Source organism: Syngnathus leptorhynchus, chromosome 12, assembly GCF_054491065.1.
Source record: "Syngnathus leptorhynchus isolate UIUO chromosome 12, UIUO_Slep, whole genome shotgun sequence".
NCBI classification, from domain to species: domain Eukaryota; kingdom Metazoa; phylum Chordata; class Actinopteri; order Syngnathiformes; family Syngnathidae; genus Syngnathus; species Syngnathus leptorhynchus.
This window is the reverse complement of record NC_141206.1, coordinates 5,448,703-5,473,939: the sequence shown is the minus strand read 5'-3', so window position 1 is coordinate 5,473,939 and position 25,237 is coordinate 5,448,703. Positions and strand designations below refer to the sequence as shown.

Below are 25,237 nucleotides of genomic sequence, written 5' to 3'. Positions count from 1 at the left end.
AAGGATATAAGAAAATTAACGTCATTGCAGCCCACTCTTTTACTCATTTTTTTTTTTAAGAATTAGCAAGCGTAGTAATATCCATTCACATTGTTGCGCTGTGATACTATTAACATCCACTCACACGAGGGACAAGTGAGGAAATGGAACGGAAACTATTGACATCCATGCACCCAAGGCACCAATGGGCATTTGCAGCGCCATTCATCCTACTGTTTACTTTTGCTTGAACTGGAGAGCAGATGGCATTATTATATAATACCGTTGCTTCTAAGCACAGCTGAAGCGGAGATTGTCACAAAGCCATTGGTGGTTGCAAAGCTCACAGTAGTTTTTTCCCCCAAACAGTTTAGAAAAAAACACAAATAATGCACAAAAACATTGGACGTGCTGACATGTTGCAAAGGCCTACAAAGTATATCTACTAGGTGTAAGGCATTTTTTAGAGGGGCTCAATCTATTTGTACCAATTTATGAGATAAGGTGTCTGATTGGAAATAATATACATACAATATTATGTACGTATGTATTATAATTTATCATTTTATATTTGTCATTTAATTGCCATCTATTTGTCATGACCTTATATTATTGCTGTTAATTGTTGCTGTTGTATTTCAACTCCGCCTGTTGGACGTAACAGCCCCCCCTCCCATTCCTCCCCTAATGGAAGGCGGAGGGATGTTGCGATGTTTCCTCCCACATCAAGGCTGAACCAACCGTACTACTCTGCCACTAATGTCCGCCTCGCCTCCGTGGAGAATTACTTGGACCACCGCTCTTGTGTGGAGTGCCACCGCCGGCTTACACGGACATATGCTGAAACATTGATTATCTGGTAAGTTTTCATTTTTATTTCAATTTTTAAAATGTATCCTACAGGGCAGATGTTCCATGAGTGGACTCATACCTGGATGTTGAAGGTACATGCATTATGCATAACAGCAATGTATTCAGTGAAATTCAATATTTTTAAGTGATTGTAGAGCTTTTCGAGTGTAGTATGTATATTTTTATATGATATACGTATATATATATATATATATATATATATACGTATATCATATAAAAATATACATACTACACTCGAAATGGAGATTATATATATATATATATCGAATCACAAATTATGTATTATTTAATCTACATTTTTAGTGAAACAGTACACTAATATTTACAAAACAAATGAAATATTAAAAAAACATTTATATATTTCTCATGAAATATAAATTGCCAAAATACAGTAGACAAATTAATTTTTTTACGAATATTATGACTTCAATAGAAATACAAATAAAATAATATAAAATGTACATTTAAATGATACAATTGTGGCAACCTTGTTGCAAGTTGACAATATTTGCAAAGGAACTAATACATAGTGTTGTTGTTTTTTATCCCTTCATTTTGTGCTTGCATGTGAGTGAAAATTACACTCACACAACATTTTCATTTGTAGATATCTGTTTCCATGTGTTTGTAGCCGGTATAATTAAGAGTCATTTGTAACATGTTAACTCCTAGGACCTAACCAAAATATTAGAACAGCTCTCAATAGGACAACTATCCATCCATCCATCCATCCATCCATTTTCTGAACCGCTTTGTGTCCACGGGGCTCGACTATAACAACATATTAAACAGACAAATAGCACTCTGCCAGTGTCATTTAAAAGTGAACAGTTTTATCTTTAGTAAAAGCTGAATTGTCATTGCATATGCTTAAAAGCCTTATGATAGATCTCGTAATGGGATTTCCGTGGGCGTGATCTGCTTGTCCGCTGGCGTTTACTTCAGTCTGGTTCAAGCAGGTTGAGGGTTAGAGACATGTTGGCCATTATAATAAACCTTTTCCGCTGTTACCATACCTGGATTTTTATCCTTCCGTTTATGGCTTGCACTCAAGCTCAGCTGGTTATTATTCTTGTCAATCAAAACTAGCATAGCCAACAGAATAACATGGAACATTTAATTAGTGTGAATGCTATTTGAACACAAATGGTGCAGCAACAAATGTAGACAGACAATATAATAATATACACAGATGTACAGTCTTTATCCTCTGGGAAAAAATAATTACTGCAGCTTACACAGCCTTCATTGCTGTTATTGCTGGCCCATAACACAACCAGAATAATAATGTCTAATATCAAGTTGTGGTTGTTGTCTCTTAAGCAATCAGATTTGACATTCACCAAACCATGCTTGTTAGTGTGACTGCGGAATTTTTTGTCCTTTTGACCAGTTGCACTAAATATTCTTCGATGTGTATTGCACTGGTCGGTTTTGAGCGAAATAGTCTCACCTGTCCGTACTGCATTTACACCAAAAAATCAACGCGGTCGTCGGTTTTTAGTTGATGACACTGATGTGGCCTTTTAAAATCGAATTGATTAAAATGTTGTTTTTAATGGAGCTTTAAAAAAAAACTACGTTTTTTTTAATTGAATTTCCATGGTGGAATGGTCGTGGTAATATAGAGTTGGACTTGGACACAATTTAGGCTGTCCATATTTGAGATTGAAACATAATTGTGCTTTTATAGTGTCTTAGAGGCTTCCAATGACTGTTTGCACTCCATTGTACCTCTGCGAAGGCTTTTACTGCTGCTGCTTTTACATCAGCTGCCTTGTCTGTTCACTTAGAGCCGTCTCAAAGGGAGTTTCTAAAAGAAAAGGGGGGAAAGAACAAAGGAAAGAATTAAATAACCTAAATGACTGCTTTTTAACTGTGTATTTGAGTCATAATCAAAGCTACATTAGTCCTTCATTGCACAGGCTAAAGGAAGGAAGTCCGTTGCAGCACATTTACGAGCATCGATGTTACAGAAAGAATTTCTCTCAATCAATTACATCAACATGCAGGTTGGGCTATAACGGCAAATTGTATGTATAAGTGTGTGTGCGTGTGTTTGTCTGTCAAAAGAGGAAGGTGGATTTTTTTTTTCCATTTCAGCTTCCTCCTGTGTATAAAAAAAAAACATGAATGTCCAGAAATTCGAAATTTTGCCTCTCGCCCAAAGTCATCTGGGGAAGGCCCCAGCTCAACAGTGACCCCCACTCAAAAGCTGTATAGAAATCCATCTTTGCAAAGAGACGTATGTGGGCTTAAGTCAGCAGCATTTTGAATAATCCACGTGAGCACGTTTGAATGTGACTAACCTTGTCTTGTTATATTCATTGTGACAACAGCAGAGAAGTGAACGCTGACTCCAGCCTGCAGTATATTCACCAACCTTGACTTCTCTTTAAAACTCAATGGGAGTGAGAAGGCATACATTTTAAATTGCACTGTGATTGTCTTCATTTCAAATGTCAAAGTTAAACCAATGTTCCGCCACATTTACGTTATAGGGATTCAGTTGGCCAGCTTTCATTTTGTATTCTGATTGGTTCGGATTACACCGAGGTGTCACCATGTTGTTTGAAATTTGTATTTAACAATTCGGGATGAGGTCAATCATACCTCAGAGTAAAAATTAGGCCACTTAGCGGTTTAACACGCCCCTGCATAGCACTGAAATGCTTTATAGTTGACACTGTTTTGTGGCTCTCCTGTTTTAGCAGCTTATTGGGTGTGGGCCCTCCAGTTACGCAAGCACCGCTATATACAGCGGTAGGCTAATCCAGTCGTGTGACCTTAATGCCAATTAAAAGATCATGGTCGACGTTAACGAGGCATCACCAAAGGAGTGCATTTAAATGGCGCTTCAGGTGAAGCACGCGTCAGGCATCTTAGGCAGGTTCAGAGATGAAAAGGGGTCACGCTGTGAACTAGCAATGCTAAAAGCGAGCTTCTGTCCAGTTATGCAATTGTTTACACTGCATGTGCCAGCTGGTAGAGGTTGACACTAGACATAAATGGAGAGGATTGTTCATTTTTAATCCTTCATGTAACCTTCGACAAAGAACGAAATTCTGTATCTATAACAAAAACGTTTTTTTTTTGTTTTTTTTTAGTCTACTGTATTCTTGAAGAATGATGTTTGCATAGGTTTATAATTTCCAGTTCGTGCCACAAGAGAGCATTAAAGCACAACTTTTGTCAAGTGAAGCTTCTCATCTCACTTAAACATAGCTCCCCACAATATGGCAGAAAAACAATACTTTTATTGCTTTGGTCTGAGTGTGGAGTCTTAATTTTGAGAACTTTTACCATTCTAATTTTTTTTTTCATAATACTGAGACATTTAAAAAAAAAAAGAAGGAATTTGTTCATGTGACATGATGATTTAACATGACTATTTTATTGTGATATTATACTTTCCAATCCCATAAGTCTTTTTGTCATAAAACCTTTTTAAGCAGTAATGACTTTCCATTTCCATGACATAAACACCACAACTCCACACTTATTCTTGGTGATTTCTATCCATCTTGCAGCCGTCAATTGTGTGGTGCCCCGAGCCGCAATGAAAACCATTCTGGAATTGACCTGCCTGCTGTTGCTGTCCATCACACCACACGCTAAAGGTACATTCTCTAAGCTGGATACCTTCACAGTTTCTTGATTGTCAAATCTGGTTCTCCCTGTTGTTTTGAAGTTCAAAATGTTGTCATTGTGATGTGTGACCTAATTTGGATCTTGGACCATGAGAAAAATAAGGGTCGCAGCTCTCGCTGATCTAAATTCTGCCCTACCTGCCTTTCAGGTCTCAGTCCGCCGGGGAAGCCCACATTGACCAGCTGTCGCTCTCCTGAAAAAGAGACCTTCACCTGCTGGTGGCAGCCTGGTTCAGACGGAGGACTGCCTACCACGTACGCACTGTACTACCGCAAGGAAAGGTCAGTATACTTCCCTTGTAGTAACTTTGATCAACTACATTTTCTCTAATTTGCTGTTAAATGTCTTATTCTCTTTTGTTAAATGTCTTACATCATTTTGCTTTAAAATGGAAGCGGCATTGCTTAGCAGTTCAGGTGCCTGCAGCTCTCATGAGGATAAGCGGTTCAGAAAATGGACCAATGGATATTTCATACTATTTTGCCTTTAAATGTTGCTTTGTAATTACGCAAAGCACTTTATGGAAGAAACTAGAAATTGCAATTTCTGGAGAAATAACGTAAATATGAAATATTAAATGTGCCATTAAGAATAAATGGGGAAAAATGTGCCGTGAATTTGCGAATTTTACGAAAACTGAACATTTTTGGAATGAGAAAAATGCAAGTGGATGAAATAGAAGAAGAAGAAGCGGAATAATAATAATAGTGGATGATGAAGAATAACACTCAAAGCTGTCTTGCCTACCTTGCCTAGTGCTTTACAATGCATTTGGCAATTTTCACAAATGCAATCTTTCAGCCACTTAGTGCTGATAGCAATTTAACCATGCTGCACTTCTGCGTTCTTTTAATACATACAGGATTTATAGAAACAACCCCCTATAATCAATCATCACTAATCATATCCTTGTTCAGCCCATTAATGGTCCTCCCGCTCCCCATCTCCCGCCTCCAGCTCTGATGTCGTGCACGAGTGCCCTGACTACTCCACTGGCGGTGAGAACTCGTGCTTCTTCAACAAGAACGACACATCCATCTGGGTCAACTACATCATCAGCGTAGTGGCTACCAACCGACTGGGCAGCGCCTTTTCCGACCCGGTGGATATCGACGTGGTCTACATTGGTGAGGACTCAAACGGTTCTTGAGTCACAATCTGATTATTCACTGAGAACTTCCACATGGATGGATGTTCTTTTTCTCTGCAGTCCAGCCCAACCCTCCTGAGAACGTGTCACTGAACATCATGGAGGACAAAGGCTGGCCCTTCCTGCGAGTGGCGTGGGAGCCGCCCCGTCAGGCCGACACTCGCTCTGGCTGGATCACACTCATCTATGAACTTCGCATCCGGTCCGAGGGGGAAAACGAGTGGGAGGTAGGTACAGGTAACCTATTATCCACGTTATTGCTACCATCATCGACGCGGAGTATCGTGTTCTGAAGGGGAGTCTCTCCGAGGCAGCAGCCAACGCGTGAAACCTGAGCTGAAACGCCTCGGTCCGAATGCCAGCTGTTCCTTTGGATTAGGACACTGTATAAAATCCCCGCTTTGTGTTGAATGCGCTTTTATCTCCGATCTTTAGCACAAAAGCACAAATGCCGGAAGTTTTGATTTGATTTTGCCCTTAGCAGGTTGATGCAAAAATTAGAAAAACTAATCCCCGATAAACGTGTTGAGAGAAAAAAATTTAAACTCTCGATACAAACACGCAGCATTTTTTAAAATAGTTTTTGATGCCATTTCTTCAAACTATTTTAGTTGTAAATAAGACAAGTCGGGTCGCTGCTACAATTCAGTCCAATTCGACAACAATATGTGAAAACAGTTTCTTTTTCATGTCATCCATTGTGAACCAGAAAGTGACTTCCATCATACAATAGGAAATCGATTTTCTCTACAGTTCTTTTTCCAATCTTGGCAGCGCTCTGTGTTCCATTGTATTTAGTTGGAGTATTTTCAGATCCTTTGAAAAAGCTGCCTTGTGTGTGTTCAGACTCACGTGGCTGGCCAGCAGAAGCTGTTCAACATTTTTAGCCTTCGCTCCGGCACCTTGTACCTCGTTCAGGTGCGCTGCAAACCCGACCACGGCTTTTGGAGTGAATGGAGCTCTGAGTCCCAAATCTATTTTCCTGACTGTAAGAAATCACACGTAAAGATTTTGTTTTGTAACCTTGACTAACCAAACAGAAGATTGGTTTGTGATATTTCTCGCTGAATTGCACATCCCAGATTTCCCTCGAGAAAAATCAGCATGGATCATCATCACAGCTTTTTGCACTTCCATCTTCCTCATCACCTGGTTGCTGCACATGAATAGTCGCAGGTAAAAAGAAAAATTAAGACAACAGAACAATGCATGTCACAACACATTTATTGACATTTCAGCCTTGGTTGAGATCTTTTGTCTTGTTTCTGATGTTTCACTTTCTTTTTATCTGAGAAGCTTAAAACACTGCCTCCTGCCGCCAGTCCCTGGTCCTAAAATAAAAGGATTTGATCAACAGCTTCTGAAGGTATGAACCTTTTTTTTTTTTCCCCCAACACTGAGATCCTCAAAATGTCTTCTTCCCATGCAGAAAGGCACCTCTAAAGACATCTTCAACGCTCTAGTACTGTCCGACTTTCCCCTGATGTCGTCTAATAACGAGGACCTGTTAGTGGAGTATCTGGAGGTGTACATCTCAGAAGAACAGGAGACCATGTTGGAAGGGAGCAAGGACCTCGACGGGCGCGGCTTCAAGTCGGAAAGCTCTACCTCGGAGAGCTCCACGTCCGACAGCGACTCGGGCCGGGGTAGCTGCGATAGTCACACCCTGCTGATGGAGAAATGCGGCCGGCCCAAAGAGCACGAGGACGGCACACGGGCCGAACGGGAAGACTGGGAGGATGCGAGGGTAGACACGGGAGCTAGAACATGGACTTCTATGTTTACCAGCCCCTCGAAGCGATCTTCTCACAGCCTCTCCGACAGCCTCTCTCAGCATCTGGGGCCCTTGCAGGTGTGCAAGCAAATCAAAGCCCGTAGCGACGTCAACATCGCCACGTCCGATCACAAACTTTCGCCCGCACGCTGGTCCGTGGAGTACGTGGGCGTGCAGACGGTCGTGGAGGACGACGTGGTCATCCTCCAGCCGAGGGAGGACTGCTCCCCGCCGCCCTCTTTTCAGGAGCAAGACTACATCCGGGTGAAGCAGGTGGGCAGCGACAACATGCTGCTGCTCCAGAAACTGTCGGAAGGAACAGCGGACGGGCGCGAGGGTGGGATGAGTTTTGGCGCCTTGAGCAAGAAGAGCGCCACCATGGCAGCAAGCGATTATGTCGACACGGCCGCTGGATTTCCATTGACAACGTCCTGAGTGTCCTTTTTTTAGGGGCGGGCATTTAAGTTATTCTCGTAATTTGAGACCGAAAGTTGTGAACTCCATTTTCATGCACTTGAGAATTTTTCATACACAAAAAAATGAGTAAGCTAATTCTTTCAAAAAAGTTGATCAACGCAATGTGAATATTTTACTATAAACAAGCCTTTACACCTGCAAAATTTGGAATTGTTTTTTTAACAAACATGACTTTTCAGTTAGGATTTTGACTTCTATGAACAATTTTGACCTCGTGTAAAATAACAAAACACAACATCTTGTTGTAGGTATTTATATTTGTAAGCTTAAGTATTTGGTGTTATTTGGGCTCGTGTGATATATATCAAATGCAAAGGTTTGTACGAAACAACTTGTATTTTTTTGCTAAAAGTAATTTAAGTTTGAACTTTGAATTTAAACTTGATGTCAACAATTTTCATTAGCACAGCAAAGCAAGCAAGTTCTTTGCTTCAAAACAATTTGCTGAGTTGTTTTATTGATATATTTAAGTTGGGGGACAAGGAGAATGAGTTCTTTAAGATCTATTTTGGTCAAAAATACAGAAAGGTTCATTTTCACATTGAGAAAAAAAAACTAAATATATTTTTTGAATTACCCAACTGAACATTTTATTGGTTGGTCGCCATAGATATTTAAATGTACTCAACATTTTTTTTTCACAATTTATCAAAGTATGTGCTCTAATGGCTGTAGTGTGGGCAGCTAACTACAGTCAAATTTCTTTCAATACGATGAATCATTTGACAGAATAATTCACAATCAATTAATCAGTTCCGATGTCTAGTTCTAATCTCTCTGGATCAATGGACGAGGACATCACATGACCCAGCTCAGGTTGATGCCTCTGACCCCCAACTGTTGCAGAGGCAATATATTTTTCAATCTACATTAGGAGATTTTCCCTTTATAAATCTGTTTTTCAGACTGAATTATTTTCAAAGTTGTGTCTTATAGCTTATTTTTGAGTGACTGTACAATCGAACCGCCAAAAAATCTTGGCTTTTTTTGTTTTGTGATGCAGAGAGAAAAAATATGCTAATAACCATAGAACAAATATTTATAAGTCAATGCACAAATGTGGTTTATATTGCCACAGTAGCAATGCAACACCTGACCCTCTCTGGATGTCAAATGATGTGTCCAAAGAAGCGTACAATTTTCCTGCAACGTCATTTCTAGAAGGATGTTTTTGGCCGGGAACAAAGTATTACGTACTATTGTTTCGTCTGACTATTTTTGTTGCGGCTCGGATGAATGAATGAATGAATGAATGAATGAAAAACAGTAAGAATAAATGAATGAGTTGACAAACACACTATTTTTGCTGGTGTCACTGTAATAATAAATGTACACGATTTTGTTGGTTTAATCTGCAGGTGATCTCATCTTTATTGTAAAGAATACGATGAGCAAGTTTACACAGTCAATAAACTGTGGGAAAAGGATCTTGAAAACGATCTGAGAGAGAGAGAGAGAGAGAGAGAGAGAGAGAGAGAGAGAGAGAGAGAGAGAGAGAGAGAGAGAGAGAGAGAGAGAGAGAGAGAGAGAGAGAGAGAGAGAGAGAGAGAGAGAGAGAGAGAGAGAGAGAGAGAGAGAGAGAGAGAGAGAGAGAGAGAGAGAGAGAGAGAGAGAGAGAGAGAGGAATCTGGTCGATCAAGCTGTCAGCCTGGCAACCTCACTGGCGAAGCAATGGCCGCAGGCTATTCAGAGTCCGCCTACCATCTCCACACCCTCCGTTCTGGAAAAACGTTGTACTCTAGAAGTGTTCGGGTAGAACTTCTAACATTCGTCCCGCGACGATTTATGTGAAATTCAGCAAAAAACGTGTTGAGTTTAAAGAAGACGTAAAAAAATGCACAAGGTAACTTGGAGTCGTTCCGCGCCATTGAGAGGCCTTATTAAATACCACACAGCAGGAGGTGAGTTACTATTGCAACCGCGTGTTTTTGGACACAAGTAGTAAAAGAGAGAATTTCGAATACAAGGACCAACTGGCACCATCTTATAAGAAATTGTTTTGTCTTCAATTTGGCGGTGGATAGAATCCTGAATTATGAGGAAGGTTGGTGCACCTGTCTTGCTCCATCATTTGGCAAAAGCTCCTGAAGGTTTCCTAACAGTGGCAAAAAAAAAAAAAAAGGCAAATTTTACTGTCTCGAGTACTTGGTAACTCTTCAAAAACACTCCAACGGTACCAGAAGAAAACAAATGTTGTCCTTCAACATGGCGGCTGCAGATGTGTCCACAGATGCATTTCATAATATAGTCATTGTGCTCAATGGTAAAAACAGGAATTGATTGAATACCAGAGAAATAGCTCTAGCTGCACAATTTTCTTCATGTGGTAAATAATAGGCAAGCAAAGAATCACTGGGTCGATACAGCAGTGAAAGATTACAATCACCCTATTTTTCCACAACCTGTATGGCAAGTGTGACATACAAAGATGACAAAAGTTGTCACATTTTGTATTTGTGTCAGTCCTATAAAGCTTCTATTGTGGCAGTGAGAAGAAAAAAAGTATAAAACCATTGAAATATATAAATCATTAAAACCACCAAGTGAGGAAACTAAGTTACTGTGTAACTAGTCACGTTAACCATTGCATACTGTTGGTCCTATTGACAGAAAATCCTAAAAACTAAATTGTATGTATTTTCTATTATCTTACTTATCCGGAAAAAAATAAATAAATAAATAAATATATATATATATATATATAAACAGATGTGAAGTGTTCTAATTAATTTATATTAATATTATATTTTATTTATTATATATCATAATTTATATTCAATATGTTATAATTTTTTATGTTGGTATTTTGAAAGCATGTCACATGTTTTAAGACACATACAAACTGTTTTAAGTTGTGAAAGAAAATGCTCGTAATGTTGCCTGCTTCAAAAGTTGTATAATTCTCATCACAACAAGTATTGACTGAATATACCAATTGAGTTTCCTGAAACAGCATGATGTTGAATACATCTTAGTTTTTTTCCTGGTTCAATGACTATCATCATACCTTTTCCAAATGACCACTTTTTTGTGGGGTCATTGATCTCTGTTCTTCCACAGGGCCGTTGCGTCAGAAATCAGCCTTGGAAACCACTTCTGCAGACCTGTTGGAGATGCCTCCATGCAACTTCACGCCACAAGAATACAAGGTGACAACAAGCATGTCGTAGTCCGCCTCCCGGTAAATTTGAAAGTTACAGAAAATATTGTCCCCAAAGATGATATGCGATGATCAAATCACTCTGGGTCTTCAGGGGATGTCCAAAGAGCGTATGATGGAGATCCGTCAGACTATCTGCCATCCTATGACCATGAAGGTGACCTACTATAAGAAGCCGATGTGCGTCCATCAGGGTCACATGCAGTGGCTGTGGGATGTGGATGGGAGGCGCTATCTGGATCTCTTTGCCGGCGTGGCCACAGTCAGCGTGGGCCACTGCCACCCGTAAGCTGACATATATATTTTTTCTCTTCTCGTGGTTTTGACGGTTAAACTGACTCACTTGTGTCGGGCGCAGAAAAGTGACGGCGGCGGCGGAGCAGCAGTTGAGGAAGCTTGTACACACCACCAACATCTATGTATATCCTACTATCCACGAGTACTGTGAAAAACTAGCGTCCAACTTGCCTGATCCTCTCAAGGTACTGATTGTAGAACCAGAATAACTAGTATGGCTTTCAATTGACTATCGCTCAATGTAAACAAACTGAAATATGTCCGTCTCTAAGGTATCTATATCGATTTAAGTTGTAAGGTTGCAAGAATGTAGTTTAAATATTTTAAAATATTACTCATCTTGTTATGACAAAAAAAACTCCTAATATTACAAGAATAAAGTTGTAAGGTTATGAGAAAGAGTCCCAGGGCTCATTTCTTTTGATCAGCATAAGTTTAGTGCAAATTAGAAACGTGCGTTTGCGCCGTTGTGGGTGTGAGCACAATGTTATGTGAAAAAGTCCAGACCTACGTTTTCTTCATCCAGGTAATCTACCTGACCAATAGCGGCTCAGAGGCTAATGACCTTGCCATGTGTATGGCCCGACTGTACACTGGCAATTTTGACATCATCACTTTCAGGTATCTGGTTTTTAGCATTTCTCATCTTCCTAGGGGGCGGCTCGGTGGCGCACTGTATATTGATGTATATTTTCATGGCTAAAAAAACAACAACTCCTTTTCGAGACATTGATTGAAATCACACAGACTTTTGAATTGCAATTTTGCTTTCAGAGGATCGTATCACGGAGGTAGCCCGCAGTGCATGGGTCTGACTGCACAACAAGCTTACAAGTACCCCGTTGCCATCGGTTTGGGCTGCACAAACGTACGTATGACTAACTTCCTTTCAGCACCATCGTGTGAAAAATCAATATCAAGTTTATTTTATCCCAAACTTTTACTGACTATTAAGAAGGCCCTTTAGGGACACACAAAGAAGAGAGTAAAAAAAAAAATATATAAAAAAAGCCGTAATGCTACTAAAAAAAACAGTGATAATGTTATTACAATAAAGTGGCAAGGATTTCATAGAATTATGAGGATACATTTACATGGAATATTACATGTTTTAATATTAAATGTGTTGCTTATGAAGTCACACTGTTAGAAGACTAAAGTTGGAATGACACAAGAATAAAGTGTTAGTGTTATGTGGGGAAAAAGCAATAAAGGAATAAAGTCAAATTTATTAGAATACATTACAGGAAAAATTTAACAGGTTAAATAAAGTCTAATATTTCAACATATTTTTCCAATTCTATGATTTTTACTCACATAGTCTTTCCTGCGCTAATACTTCAAATATGTGTCCATGAAGGCAAATTTTGCCCTCTGTGTGATTTTACTCACATGTGACTGTGCACAATACACGTTGTGGAGCCTGCTGATTTGCCTTTTGCCCTAAAAACCAAACAGACCATGTGTCCTGATGTGTTCAGAGGTCCCTGGGGGGGGAGCCACTGCAGGGACTCTCCTGTGCAGACCACCAGAGAATGTAACTGTGCTCAAGGTGAACATCACGCTCACACCAGTGTCAATTCAAGCTTCGATGAGCAATATATTCCTTTAAATCAATATACCCTGAGTAACGTACTTTAAAAAAACAAAAACAAAAAAAGCTATTGTTTAAGGTAACAATCTGCGTAAAGGTCATTTTTTGTCACACAAGAGAAGCTCAAGGTCTCCTCACGTCAATCATTTACTTCATTCTCAGGAAGGGAATAGAATACAAGTAATAACTTCAAGTCTTGTTTGTATTCCACAGGCCAGTGTGTAGCAAATGTGCACTACATTGAACAACTCAAAGAGACGTTTGTTACCAGCGTCCCTAGTCGAATTGCTGCTTTCTTTGCTGAGCCTATTCAGGTGCACACACAATCCTCCTTTTTGAATTCATTCAAGTTGTACAACTCTTCGTTGCTAGGCAGAATTTATTCAGTTCATATTTAAAGCGCTGACTGCTGGGTTTTTTTCGCAGGGAGTTGGTGGTGCTGTGCAATACCCGAAAAATTTTCTGAAGGAGGCGTACAAACTAGTGAGAGAGAGAGGCGGCGTCTGCATCGCTGATGAGGTTTGAAGATACGTTTTTTTTCATGTTTGACAAAAAAATGCTATAAATACAGACAAAATATTTGCATGTTGTTTTTTTCAAAATCCTGTAATCTCACCCTAATGGGTTCACTTTGGGGTGAATTTTTTTTTTCCAGCACATTGTGGAATCTCTTGAAATAAAGAATAGCAATCATGTTTATAGGTGCAAACAGGATTTGGTCGGACAGGGAGCCATTTTTGGGGATTCCAAGGTCACGATGTCCTTCCTGATATCGTGACCATGGCCAAGGGTATCGGGAACGGCTTCCCGATGGGAGCAGTGGTTACGACACGGGGTGAGATGCGGACTTTTGGTTGAATCGGTGTGCGCGGTAAAAGGCCCTTTTCATCGAGCATTCTTTACCAATGGCTTCACAAAAGCAACTCTTGAGCATTTACACAATATATATATATATATTTTTTTTTTTTTACATAAATTATGTTTTCCAGTTATTTGTTTTCCTGTTTGTAACTGTTGTCATTTGGACTTTCTTGCAGAGATCGCAGACAAGTTCGGACAGGGCGTTCACTTCAACACCTTTGGAGGAAACCCACTGGCTTGTGCCATCGCGTCATCTGTCATTGATGTGACAACTCCATTTTCTATTTCCGATCAATAGATGAATGGCTTGTTTACAGTTAACGCATGTAATGTGTTTGTGACCTCGCTTGGCAGACTATTCAAGAAGAAGGAACGCAGCAGAACAGTCTAAAGGTGGGAACCTACTTAATGTTGGAACTCGCCAAGCTCAGAGACAAGTATGACATCATCGGGGACGTCCGTGGCAAAGGCCTGCAGATTGGCGTGGAAATGGTTCGAGACAAGGTAACGGCATTGTTTTATTTTCCATTTGTACCTTTTCTGCCTTTTGCCGTCGGAGCCTTAAAGATAGCAGTGTTACAGTGTTCAATGTCCTTTTTTTATGCTGCATTTAAATCAGTCGTTTTATTTTGCAACACAGAAGCTAAAAGGAGAGGACGTATCCCTCAGTAATATTGTTGAGAATATAATGTATTAATTGCTGTGTTTTTCCAGTTTAAGGTGGATGAACTTACTTTGTTAATAGTCTTCTGGAGAAAAACAGTGCTTCACTGTGCTTTTTTTTTTTTTTTTCCCTGGTTGTTTTTCCGGTGATTTTTTTTCCCCACTTAAGACCAATTCATGGATCGACAATCACTTTAGAAGGCGGCTGCTAAGTGCCTTTAAAGAGTACAGTGTAGCTACATCATGTGTTGCCATGGTTATCACCAAGAGCATTCAGTAACCGCCTTGTCGCTGGTTTCCTTTCACGTTCAACTACTTATGTTATGTTCTCAGGCTAGCAAAGAACCGCTGCCGGCCCAGGAAATGGCCGCCATCTTTGAGGATATCAAAGACATGGGCGTTCTTATCGGGAAAGGAGGACTTTATGGACAGGTAGATATCACCAGCACCCCTTCCTTTTTTTTTTAAATTGATTATTTTTACAAGTCAATAAACATTCAATTGCCCACCTCAGATTTTCCGCATCAAACCGCCCATGTGCATCACAATGGCGGACGCAGATTTCTTCCTGTCTGTTTTCAACAAGTCCATCCAGAATTTTGTGGCGAGAAGATGAGCCCGGCCCAAATAAAAAAAAATGCGTCATCGACAGTGTACATCACTTTCAAACCTGTTCTGTTGCATAACTGACTTTACAAATACTTTACACATAGCGATTAAGGCATAAACGCATTAGTGATTATTTAAGATGACGTCTACCTCACGTGATTTAATACTAATTTGTTACTGCTTTGTTGCCAAGTGTAAATGCAATAAAAAGAAGACATTATATAATTGTTACACTATCCATGCATTCATTTTCTAACATAAAGGAAGCAACTTTTTCCTTTTTTTTTTTTTTTTTAATATTGACCTTTGTGGGGTTTTTATTAACTAAATGTATTCATTTAGTAAATGTAATGCACGACAGCATGCTGTGATGGCCAGCAGTCCATTTCCATTTGAGTCCACCAAAATTGTTGTCATCTGTTCTTTCGCTTGTCTTTCTTGCTCCGACTGGCGGAGGCCGTCGAATTGGAGGAGAGAGCGGTGGCGTGGCCACTGGACTTGAGGTGGTCGAAAAGTTTGTTCCTGGTGGAGAACTCGCTGTTACAGGTCACGCAGCTCAGCTTTACTGCCTTCTAAGATGGCGGAGGAAAAAAAAAAAAAAAAACACCGTCAGGCTGATAAAATTTGCATGCAACTTCTAAATTGGCATTATTACCTACTGGACTGGAGTGTAACTGTTATTTCTGTACTAACCTCAGGAAACTGTTCTTCTCCCGGATGTGCCTTGACATTTTTTGGTTTGTCTTTACTCTCTGCCTTTTTGGTTTTGGACGTGACGAAACTGGCCAACATGGAGAAATGGTTAAAATTGTAACTAGCTATCTAACAACAGAAAAGAAGAAAGAAAACCACCTCTTGGGTTCAGCGGGAGGAAGATGGTCGTCTTTCTCGGCTACTGTAGGGCTCGAGGACTCTTCTGGAATATTTCCCTGGTCTTCTTCAGTGAAAGTTTCGGGATACTCTTCTGAAATGGGTTTACCATCTGAGGCGGACTCCGTCTGCTCTTCCGCTGGAGTGCTCTGCATTAAAGGCCAAGAATAGGAAGTAAGAGCTTTTCATTTTTGGATGGAAAAATAAGTGCTACATTTTTTTTAAGTGGATAATTCTGCCTTCTGTCAAATTGGATTTGCAGTACAATCATTCAACAATGCCTTGGTATTGACAAAATGTCCTTGGTGTGTTTGGGGTTAACTCACTGTGGCGGTCTTCTGTTGCCTCTTTTGCTTTTTCTGCTTCTTGGACAATCTAGATTGTTTGTAGCAGGACAACAGTATTAAAAAAAAATAATAATAAACACACGCAAGTGCGGTGGTATTCATGTTTCCAATAAGGACCCACTTCTGTCTTGGGCGCTCTTCTTCCCCCTCTTCGTCTTCATTTGCTAAGTGTTTGCTTTCTTGCTCAACATCCTCTGGTTGGTCCAGGGTTGGAGCGAGTGAATCATCATGTTGAAGCTGTTGCCGGAGTAACGCAACCATCTCTTTGTGCTTTTTGGACTTCTCATGGTTGCTCATGCTTTTAAGGGTAGATATTTCATTCAGTACAAATGAAAACAATGGAAGGACAATTGTCTTATGACAACCGGATCCTGTGCTGGCACAGGTGAGAACTGCATATGACAAGTATTAGAAAATTTTTTATAAAAATGCTAACGTAATCGCATCGTGGCTAATGTTTGCACTGACTTTTATTCTTGGCGAACCTTTCACGACCATGGACGAAGCGTGATAGTAATTTGCTAATTTTGCCAACAGTCGCTTAAGAAATTCATTATTTTTACACCTTACCTGTTAAAGTTAATAAAAGGTTTTATGATTGCAAATATTAATTCACAGTGCATCATTTTCTTTGGTGAAATATGTGGATGTATTTTTTTATTATTAAGACTATTTTAAATTGATTGTGTGCGACTTTGACGGTTTCAGTGGATCATATGAATAACTGATTCAAGTAGAAAAATAGAGACTCACGCTTTGTCTGATTTGAAGGATTTGTCGCAGGCTGGGCAGTAGAGATCATCATAATAATCAAAGTTGATGTTTTCTCCATCCAGCTGGTCTCCATCTGGACCTGTTAAATGAGGTGCATATTCACAAAAGTCATTAATCAATACAGCGTTAGGCACCCAGTCCTGACATGAATAGGATAGCATGGTTGACACCACAAGATGGCGCCAAAGCAATTATTTTATAATATGGCTTTTGCTTGAGCACAAAAAGGTGAATTTTTTGTTTGTTTGAATTTTGAATGCACCATATTCTTTGACTAATCCATACTAAGAAAGTAGTAATGTCAGAATGATTTCAATATTTTTGTCACCAACCTAACGATTCCTCAACAGTCTTCTGTGTTTCCAGCTCTTCGTCTTCACTTTCCGATGCGTCTCCAAACTCCTCCCCGTACTGAGCCTCCATTTGCCGCAGCTCCTTCTCCAACTCTGACATGGCCGCCCAGCTCTGCTCCTTGTACTCCTCTGCCAGCCTTGTAACACAAATTACATTCATTATGTTTTTGGCAGCGCTTGTTCTTGTCAATCCCTCTCGACTGTGACCACATAACCGCACCGCCATGAGGAACATTTACTTGGCCTGATTAAGCTTCTGCTGGCGCCTCAGCTCTTGCGCTTTCTTGGTCTTCTCTGCATTGCGCTCCTCCACCTCCTTGCGGTGCGCCTGTACACGGCGGTCGCGCTTGCGTATGAAGGCCACCAGTTCGCGCACCAGCTCGTTACGCTCCTTGCGCGCCTTCTCCCGGGTCTTCTTGTTCTCCTTCTCCATGGCGCGCTTCTCCCAGCGGTTGGACGCCTGCCGCGTATCGTACTCCTCTTTCCAGGCAAAGTTCTTACGTGTGCAGAAGCTCTGCCAGTAACCGTAGAAGATGTGGACCACCTGCGTTGCGGGAATACCAGAATTAAATTAATAAGTACAAATTATACCAAAGATATTTACATATATATGTCCAACATAAATTGCAAACATAAAGACAAGAAAAAAAACTGTAATTACACATTTTTCAATTTCTATCCATCTATCCAGGACTTGTCTAATTCCAAATCACAAATCGACTCATTTTGGGAGGTTTTTAGTTTTCACCCCCCCTCCTCAAAAACCCCAACAACAAAATACAGAACCTGATGAATTTCCCAGAAACAGCCCTCCAAGTATTAAGTGAAAAGCATGAGCCATATAATTTGACACAAAATGGCGTCATCAAATAATAATGCACGTTGCCTCTCACCAGGCCTCAAATTGCATATATGCATTAGAGTCAGTACTTACTGTATCGTAGTCGCTCTGAGAATTCCCAAAGGGCGGAAACTCCTCATCATCATCTTCCACGTTTCCGTGCTCCATCTCCTCCTTGACGATTGATTCAAATAGATTCCTGTAGACTGCATAGAAGCCCTAAGAAGAGGGGGAGCACATTTAATCAGCAACCATCTTTAATCATCTCTCCGCGCAATTTAGCAATCACCGACCTTGTCGTCATCTCCGTAGCCTGAGTAACAGGTGACAGTAAAAAATTGTAGCAGGTCGGTGCTGTCGTCCTCGTAGTCGCCGCTCAGGCCGCCTTTCAGCAGAGCCTCCCTGTGATTGTCATACCTGACAAAAAGCAATTGAAATGTCTCCTTAAAGAATTCCGTGGAGTGACCAATTGGACAACAATGCCACTTTTAATTGTTTTGAACTAGCACCATTTGGTGTCAAATAATTTCAAGTGGCAAGGTGCCCCCTTTCTGCTGTACCATGATTACTATATAGTAATAAAGTTACTATACAGTAATAGAGTAGTGAACAGCTCAGTCGTTACCATGCTCTCTCTTGTGGATCACTCAGGACATCATAGGCTGCCTGAATCAGCTTGAAGTGCTCCGCTGCTTCCTCGGCCTTATCCAAGTTCTTATCTGGAATTGTTTTGACAACAACAATTAAACCTACAATAACAATGGACGGTTTGTGAGCCACCTGCCACTGACCAGGATGCCATTTCAGGGCTAATTTACGATATGCTTTCTTCAGATCGTCGTCGTCCGCGTCCCGTTTGACTCCCAGGACTTCATAATGACACTTCATTGTTGTTGTTATATTAAAATACGATATTTATACGCCCCTTCACGTTGTACCTTCGTTAGCATGTAGCTAATAGCAGCACGCTAAGTACCGGTCCGAATATCGGTTAAAGTAAAATAACCTCGACTTGTTGAGGAATTATAGATTTTTTGAGAGACACATAGTCAAAATAGTGGAGATCCTGCAGCTTTTGACAAATGTCCAATCAGATCGCTTAAAAAGCCGGTTTGGATGATAACACGGCAAGTGAGAATTTTCCATTCGTGCCACTATTCACGCGAGAATCTCTCTTTCTCGACTCGCTTTTGCGCATGATTAAAATTCGTTGCTGTCCCTTCTGGCGTAATGGTGAATTGTCAAACATCTACTACACTTTACAAGCAGTCATGCCTCAAAGATGGCATCATCTATGTAAATAAAGACATATTCAACATGCTATTGATTACGTGGTGATTTTTTTTTCGACGCAAATAAAACAAAAATATCATTACAGTTCGTTTGTGCAGTAGTTGCACCGTCGCTCTCGCCCCCCCCCCTCCACATGGGTCGAATTCTCGTCGACTCACGCGAGAGTTTCCCTGGAAGAAACATGCCGACTCGCAAGCGAAAACGTGGAGGACTCTTACCCGGTGGAAAAAAGGCAAAGAAAGTAGAAACTGTCGCAGATGGAGGCAAATCCGCTGACACCCAAGAAGAGAAGAAGGATGAATACACCATTCCGCCGCCGGTTTCTATGGTACGTGGCCAAGCTTGTTATAATTAACTGAAGGTGCTGGCGTGCTAGCAAGAAGCTAACCGATCAGTACTCTGAATAGTAGCTTATCTTTAGGGTCACTTGGAATTAAGTTTTAACGTTTTGATGCCATGAATATTGTTTGTATCAATTGTGTACAGGGGAAATGGACCAACAAAGAAAGGGTTCTCATCTTCTCCTCAAGAGGCGTTAGCTTCAGAACGAGACATTTAATGCAAGACCTGAGGAGCATAATGCCACATTCGAGAGCAGGTCAGTGTTGCGTTCATCTGCGTTTCAACAAAAGTAAAAACAGGATTTTAATGTTATTGATTTAAAAATAATTTTATTTTAAAAGACAAGCACCGGAAACGGTATGCTCAGTATGCACGTGTTAGTTTAATGTGTGTCATCTGGAAATCCGTATATCTTAACAAACTAACTATAATTCACTAAACCTTTTTTAATTCCCATCAGATACCAAAATGGACAGAAAGGACAAACTATTTGTTATTAACGAGGTAAGTGTTTATATACGATTAATAAAATGTTTACCTATGAAGCGCTACAGTAGATAAATAAGTAAATTGATCCAAATATATGTTTAAGACATTTTTTTCCACTTGTAGGTGTGTGAGATGAAAAACTGCAACAAGTGCCTCTTTTTTGAAGCCAAGAAGAAACTGGATCTCTACATGTGGTAAGAGGTCTCACCTTCTTACTCCTTAGCGTACAAACCTTACTTAATTTTAACAATTTTCTTGTCACGCAGGGTGTCAAATAGCCCTCATGGACCCTCTGCAAAATTCCTCGTTCAGAATAGTGAGTGGCTGCCAATCTATTATTTGAGTGTGATTCTTACAATGACACAAAGTGTAATGTAAACAATGTAAACTCCTTACAGTTCATACACTGGCTGAGCTTAAGATGACCGGGAACTGCCTGAAAGGATCCAGACCGCTCTTGTCTTTTGATCCTGTGAGTAAAACCTGAAACAAGATTGCGACCAAAGTTAGTAGGGTTTGTTTTCATGTCTTTGTATTCCCCTGCAGACATTTGACAAAGAGCCCCACTATGCTTTGCTGAAGGAACTATTCATTCAGGTATGAGAAACTTGAGAAACTATTTAAGATGCTTTTCTGTGACAATAACATTATCTTGAACGTTGTGGGATTGTATTTTAAAATGAGCTGTCGCTAATACATGGGAGGTCTTTTTGTAGACTTTTTCCACGCCACGTTATCACCCCAAGAGTCAACCTTTTGTGGACCATGTCATCACCTTCACCGTTGTAGACAACAGAATTTGGTTCAGGAACTACCAGGTAAATTGTTTCCTCTGTCATTCACCCTCACACATGCACACCTCACGCATCCCCTGTCATTTACAGATCATCGAGGAGGATGCAGCGCTGGTGGAAATCGGACCTCGCTTCGTCCTCAATCTCATAAAGATGTTTCAGGGGAGCTTCGGAGGGCCCACGCTCTATGAAAACCCGTTATTCAAGTCGCCCAATATGGTAATATGTGATTGCCACAACTTGCAGTAATTATCTCATTGCTGTATAAGGAATGCACAGTTAACGTGATCCTATGCTGCAGCACCGACGAGAGCTTCATCAGGCGGCGGCGGCCCGCGTGCGCGAGAGGCAGTTGGTGAAAGAGTTGCAGAAGGCAAAGAAAGCCGAGATCAAGCCGGAGATCATCAGCGATATGACGGAGAGTGTCTTTGATACGCCGCTGCCAGAGAAACCCGTGATCATTGAGACGGAGCCGCCAGAGCCCAAAGCAAAGAATAAGACCAAGAAGCGCAAACTGTTTCAAAGGAACCGGAAGCAGATGGCGCGCAGGTAACTTAAGGGACTGATCAATGACCAGGAAGATAAAGAAAATACATTGATTTTACATCACATTTTTTTAATGTGTGAATGCAACTACTAACTTGTCAGGTTTAGAACAGTTCTTGAAGTCAACAAAAATGTTCTCTTTCTTCCAATTATACATTTTTTGATATAAACTCAAACGTATGGGATGATTTCTGCTCTTCGCAGCTGACATTCGACTTCAGTTATGATTTTCTGAAGCTATATTTTACTGAGGAGCCAGGACTTGGATCTATGTATAGTAGCTATATGGTTGCTAGGCTACTAAACCAGAGGTTCAATTATAATAAGCTTCGTCTCCCCATGGTTTACTGTTGTGCTTCTTCATAAGATTATCATATGAATATGCTCGGATAGAGCTGCAGGCTGTCCATAAAGTATAACACATCTTTATTTATACAGCGCTTTTGCCACAAGGCGCTTTACATTACAAAAGTACAAAACATTAGTAGACGGCACGATGAGATGATGCAAATAAAAATTTGCATTCATATCCAACTGTTAAATTCATGGAAACACAAGAGTAGTACGTAATGTAAAATTATTGTGTGAAAAACACAATACTTAACGTATATTCTTGACAATACCAGATAACACGTAGTAGCTCGCGCCCTCTAGTGGCCAACTAATTGTAACAAAACTGGTCACCCTGCACTTGATGTGATGAGTGAATGTTTTTTTCGTCACAATCGAATGAAAACTGCCATAAAAAATTGCTGCCAATAACACACCTAAGTACATAAACACAAAAGTATGTAAACATATCCACAAAGAAAGCAGAAAATATGAAAGTGCTTCAATGAACAGCAAGTTCAACTATTTTGAACCTTTTTTTGAAGCTGCCCAGCCACATTTCTGGGGGAACAATCAATAGTCATCATCCACTTCCTCGTCGGGACAGCAGTAGTAATCCACAAAGCAGATCTGTCCGTCGTCATTGCGGACCAGGTACTGCAGCGACAAGACTCCCCTGCTGTCGGTCCTCACAGACACTTTGCTAGACAACGCCAGCGCCTTGGTGGATGGTTTCAGTAGGGACATTTTGTATCTGTTTGGGTGGAGTGTTAAGCACAAACTGAGTTTTCTAGAAAATGTCTGATGTGACATAAGACTGGCTCTAAGGATGTTGATTTTTTTTTTTTTTGGGTGACACCACTATAAATTGTACTACTATAGAACAAAAAGAAAATTTATGGAGAAGTAAGTCTGGCAACTCATAAAATAATTTTCATTCATTTTCCCAAAACTTAAAAAAAAAAAAAATCACACCTGTTGGTTTGCGCACTGGTGCAATTGAACAGCTCCATCATGTCAGAATCTTTGGGGTAATCGTAATGAGCGCTTCCACTGTTGCCAAATGTTGACAGCCTGGATTAAGAAGAACACATCAAAAGTTAAATCATAAAAAAACGTATTTAAAAAAAACCTTCAGTAAGAACATTAAAAGTGCTTACCGAAAGTATGGCTGGCTTGGAGACATTGTGATCTGTAGCACCTCACTGGTCATGTCCAATTCCGAAAAAGCCTCCTTTAAACTTTCAGACAGTAGGATCACCTTTAGAAAGAAAAATGCACAAAAATAATCCATGTTTTGATTGTTCTCACAAGAGTTTTCCATCAGTGCTATCCTTTTGCGGTGACATCAGAAGTTCCGTTACTTTATTTGTGACGTTGCTACTGCAGAACTCAAAGTCAAGTGGCTCCTCGGGTTCTTGTGTGTTGATCTTGCAAACAGTCACCACTCCTCCCTCCTCCAGGAACAGGGTCAGGGGGTAACCGTAGCCTCTGTAGCACAGTCGCAGGGCGGTTGTCACGCCTGATATGAATACACAAAGGCAGTAAATAAGAAATACGTTTGAAACTATTCATCGAGGGTTGTAATAAGACATATTTGCAGATTCCAAGTCACCACCGGGTACTGTGCTGCCTCCAAAAATACTGAGACAATCCAGGAAAACTGTGAGGTTGATCTGCAATCCCACCACATCTTCCTTGATGGTAAATTCCTGGAAGATTTCAGCCTGGAGTATAAAACCAACAGTACTGTAACATCTTCACAATCATAGAATTCAACAAGCCCCAACAAAGAATTAGAAAAAGCAACCAAACCTGTATGAAGGCATTAGCTTGAAGACATTTGGAGTCTTCTACAGTGACTTTGAGGCCGTTGCGTGTAGCAGTGAAGAGGGCGTGATCTTTGAAAGCGATGGCTTTAACGATGTTGGACAGATTGCGAGCGTTGTCCAAGCTGGCCACCAGCACATATTGCTCATCGTCGCCCTGCGGCTGCATCGTTGTGGCACTGGAAAGAAAACCAGGGATACACAATCCAAGTTCAGCAGCTTGGTGGTGCATGTACCCCTTTTGCATGTTAGCTCTTGATAACTTCGTAAACACGAAACTGCAAAAATATAAAAGTCACTCACGTTGTTTATAATTCAGAAATCCTCATGGTTAAGTTTTGAAGAAACGCGCCAGCCATCATATCACTTCTTGTCCTCTTTGACAACTTCCGCCTGCAGGCGGAAGAAGATTATGCGCATGCGTGTGGACTTCCGATTCCTGAACGTTCTCTTGACCAGTTGACGACCCCGTGTGAGCCTGTTTGTGCTTTTAATCTTCAAAAGGTAAACCTCGTTATGCAATTACGTGTTTTTTTTACACTATTTTGTTGTGGAGTTTAATTTGATCACCAAAATGCCTGGCAATATGTCAGTGCTAGCCACGGAGCTAGTCATGACGTAATAGTCGCCAAATAACAAAGCGTAAATTGATGCAGTCGTATGTTGGATAATTTGAAGTAAAATCTATAAATTTGATAAAGAAATACGTGTTTTAAGTGTGTCAATACATTTGATTTTTTTGCCAATAAATTAGCAATCACAACAACACTCTAAGAATAACGATGTCTGTAATTGTAGGTTCTTAACTTGGGTCCAGCCATGGTGTGCATTCCTTGCATTGTCATCCCTGTTCTGTTGTGGGTCTACAAGAGGTTCCTTGAGCCCATCCTCTATCCTTTCATCTCGCCCATCATCAATACATTCTGGACTAAAAAAGCAGTGCAAGAGTCTGGCTCAATTGAGAAGTGCAATGGGACATCCAAGGAGGTAAGATGAAGAATAAAGATATAAAATGTGGTGGGGAAAAATAGAACCACTTATTCTTTTTTTCTTTCTCTTAAGCCCGAGCACAATGGCGAGGTTACTGCCAATGGATCCACTGTGGCGAGCGATAAGAAGACGGATTGATCCCGGATTGATGAACTAGTGTTCACCACATAAAACTTTATTGTAAATATTTTTAGATGTTGCATTCATAATTTTCCAAATGACACTTAGTTTATAAGTCAAAGTCAACATATTGTTAAATATTCCAGCAATTACATTTTTTTATCCACTACAAATGTGATGTTAAATTTATGAAGGAAATAAATCATGTATATTAAAAGACGGTTCAGTGTG

General features: G+C 40.4%; 6 protein-coding genes across 8 annotated transcripts in view; 4 read left to right on the top strand and 2 right to left on the bottom strand.

Moving 5' to 3' along the window:
* The first annotated feature begins 783 nt into the window (after positions 1-783).
* On the top strand, positions 784-9,188 carry prlra (prolactin receptor a). The gene is made up of 9 exons (XM_085925882.1): positions 784-838; positions 4,383-4,472; positions 4,652-4,784; positions 5,461-5,630; positions 5,714-5,880; positions 6,500-6,641; positions 6,736-6,829; positions 6,950-7,019; positions 7,083-9,188. Exons 2-9 carry the CDS (start codon positions 4,412-4,414, stop codon positions 7,860-7,862), a joined length of 1,617 nt encoding a protein of 538 aa, XP_085782008.1. The 5' UTR covers positions 784-838; positions 4,383-4,411; the 3' UTR covers positions 7,863-9,188.
* A 372-nt stretch (positions 9,189-9,560) lies between these two features.
* Positions 9,561-15,319, top strand: agxt2 (alanine--glyoxylate aminotransferase 2). Of its 2 annotated transcripts, none has more exons than XM_085925363.1 (14): positions 9,561-9,805; positions 10,965-11,053; positions 11,159-11,349; positions 11,423-11,546; positions 11,888-11,982; positions 12,136-12,229; positions 12,820-12,913; positions 13,169-13,269; positions 13,382-13,474; positions 13,658-13,790; positions 13,993-14,081; positions 14,171-14,320; positions 14,813-14,911; positions 14,994-15,319. In XM_085925363.1, the coding sequence occupies exons 1-14, from the start codon at positions 9,739-9,741 to the stop codon at positions 15,093-15,095; spliced, it is 1,521 nt and encodes a 506-aa protein (XP_085781489.1). In that variant the 5' UTR covers positions 9,561-9,738; the 3' UTR covers positions 15,096-15,319. The 2 variants fall into 2 exon arrangements, with proteins under 2 accessions (XP_085781489.1, XP_085781490.1); XM_085925364.1 differs by having other exon boundaries at positions 10,965-11,085.
* Positions 15,040-19,635, bottom strand: dnajc21 (DnaJ heat shock protein family (Hsp40) member C21). The gene is made up of 12 exons (XM_085925361.1): positions 19,065-19,635; positions 18,899-18,992; positions 18,567-18,690; positions 18,367-18,492; positions 17,672-17,976; positions 17,412-17,569; positions 17,059-17,158; positions 16,427-16,603; positions 16,285-16,333; positions 15,941-16,107; positions 15,782-15,869; positions 15,040-15,660 (listed from the first exon to the last, which is right to left on the bottom strand). Exons 1-12 carry the CDS (start codon positions 19,159-19,161, stop codon positions 15,502-15,504), a joined length of 1,644 nt encoding a protein of 547 aa, XP_085781487.1. The 5' UTR covers positions 19,162-19,635; the 3' UTR covers positions 15,040-15,501.
* Positions 19,636-19,676: 41 nt separating this feature from the next.
* Positions 19,677-22,079, top strand: brix1 (biogenesis of ribosomes BRX1). The gene is made up of 10 exons (XM_085925365.1): positions 19,677-19,894; positions 20,053-20,164; positions 20,369-20,412; positions 20,521-20,591; positions 20,664-20,713; positions 20,796-20,869; positions 20,944-20,994; positions 21,114-21,215; positions 21,282-21,410; positions 21,493-22,079. The coding sequence occupies exons 1-10, from the start codon at positions 19,700-19,702 to the stop codon at positions 21,742-21,744; spliced, it is 1,080 nt and encodes a 359-aa protein (XP_085781491.1). The 5' UTR covers positions 19,677-19,699; the 3' UTR covers positions 21,745-22,079.
* The window catches only part of rad1 (RAD1 homolog (S. pombe)), a 3,810-nt gene continuing 373 nt past the window's right edge, over positions 21,801-25,237 (bottom strand). The window contains exons 2-8 of one of the 2 annotated variants that reach the window (XM_085925366.1): positions 24,200-24,289; positions 23,883-24,075; positions 23,683-23,794; positions 23,432-23,589; positions 23,228-23,328; positions 23,043-23,141; positions 21,801-22,821 (exon numbers count right to left, since the gene is read on the bottom strand). In XM_085925366.1, the coding sequence (XP_085781492.1) occupies positions 22,641-22,821; positions 23,043-23,141; positions 23,228-23,328; positions 23,432-23,589; positions 23,683-23,794; positions 23,883-24,065 (834 nt within the window). In that variant the 5' untranslated portion in view covers positions 24,066-24,075; positions 24,200-24,289 and the 3' untranslated portion in view covers positions 21,801-22,640. Of the gene's footprint in view, positions 22,822-23,042; positions 23,142-23,227; positions 23,329-23,431; positions 23,590-23,682; positions 23,795-23,882; positions 24,076-24,199; positions 25,175-25,237 lie in introns of those variants that run through there. The other variant, XM_085925367.1, reaches the window with a different exon arrangement.
* c21h18orf32 (chromosome 21 C18orf32 homolog) lies at positions 24,233-25,223 on the top strand. Its single transcript, XM_085925368.1, has 3 exons — positions 24,233-24,400; positions 24,695-24,883; positions 24,959-25,223. Exons 2-3 carry the CDS (start codon positions 24,716-24,718, stop codon positions 25,022-25,024), a joined length of 234 nt encoding a protein of 77 aa, XP_085781494.1. The 5' UTR covers positions 24,233-24,400; positions 24,695-24,715; the 3' UTR covers positions 25,025-25,223.

Coding starts and splice junctions, on each gene's coding strand:
- prlra (XM_085925882.1), top strand. CDS start 4,412: ATGAAAACCATTCTGGAATTGACCTGCCTGCTGTTGCTGTCCATCACA. Junction 4,785..5,460: donor CTGTACTACCGCAAGGAAAG/GTCAGTATACTT, acceptor TCCCGCCTCCAG/CTCTGATGTCGTGCACGAGT. Junction 6,830..6,949: donor CTGCACATGAATAGTCGCAG/GTAAAAAGAAAA, acceptor TTATCTGAGAAG/CTTAAAACACTGCCTCCTGC.
- agxt2 (XM_085925363.1), top strand. CDS start 9,739: ATGCACAAGGTAACTTGGAGTCGTTCCGCGCCATTGAGAGGCCTTATT. Junction 9,806..10,964: donor TAAATACCACACAGCAGGAG/GTGAGTTACTAT, acceptor GTTCTTCCACAG/GGCCGTTGCGTCAGAAATCA. Junction 11,350..11,422: donor AGCGTGGGCCACTGCCACCC/GTAAGCTGACAT, acceptor TGTCGGGCGCAG/AAAAGTGACGGCGGCGGCGG.
- dnajc21 (XM_085925361.1), bottom strand. CDS start 19,161: ATGAAGTGTCATTATGAAGTCCTGGGAGTCAAACGGGACGCGGACGAC. Junction 18,691..18,898: donor GATCCACAAGAGAGAGCATG/GTAACGACTGAG, acceptor GCTTTTTGTCAG/GTATGACAATCACAGGGAGG. Junction 16,604..17,058: donor TCCTTCAAATCAGACAAAGC/GTGAGTCTCTAT, acceptor TACCCTTAAAAG/CATGAGCAACCATGAGAAGT.
- brix1 (XM_085925365.1), top strand. CDS start 19,700: ATGGGTCGAATTCTCGTCGACTCACGCGAGAGTTTCCCTGGAAGAAAC. Junction 19,895..20,052: donor TTCCGCCGCCGGTTTCTATG/GTACGTGGCCAA, acceptor AATTGTGTACAG/GGGAAATGGACCAACAAAGA. Junction 20,995..21,113: donor TGAAGGAACTATTCATTCAG/GTATGAGAAACT, acceptor GTCTTTTTGTAG/ACTTTTTCCACGCCACGTTA.
- c21h18orf32 (XM_085925368.1), top strand. CDS start 24,716: ATGGTGTGCATTCCTTGCATTGTCATCCCTGTTCTGTTGTGGGTCTAC. Junction 24,884..24,958: donor GCAATGGGACATCCAAGGAG/GTAAGATGAAGA, acceptor CTTTCTCTTAAG/CCCGAGCACAATGGCGAGGT.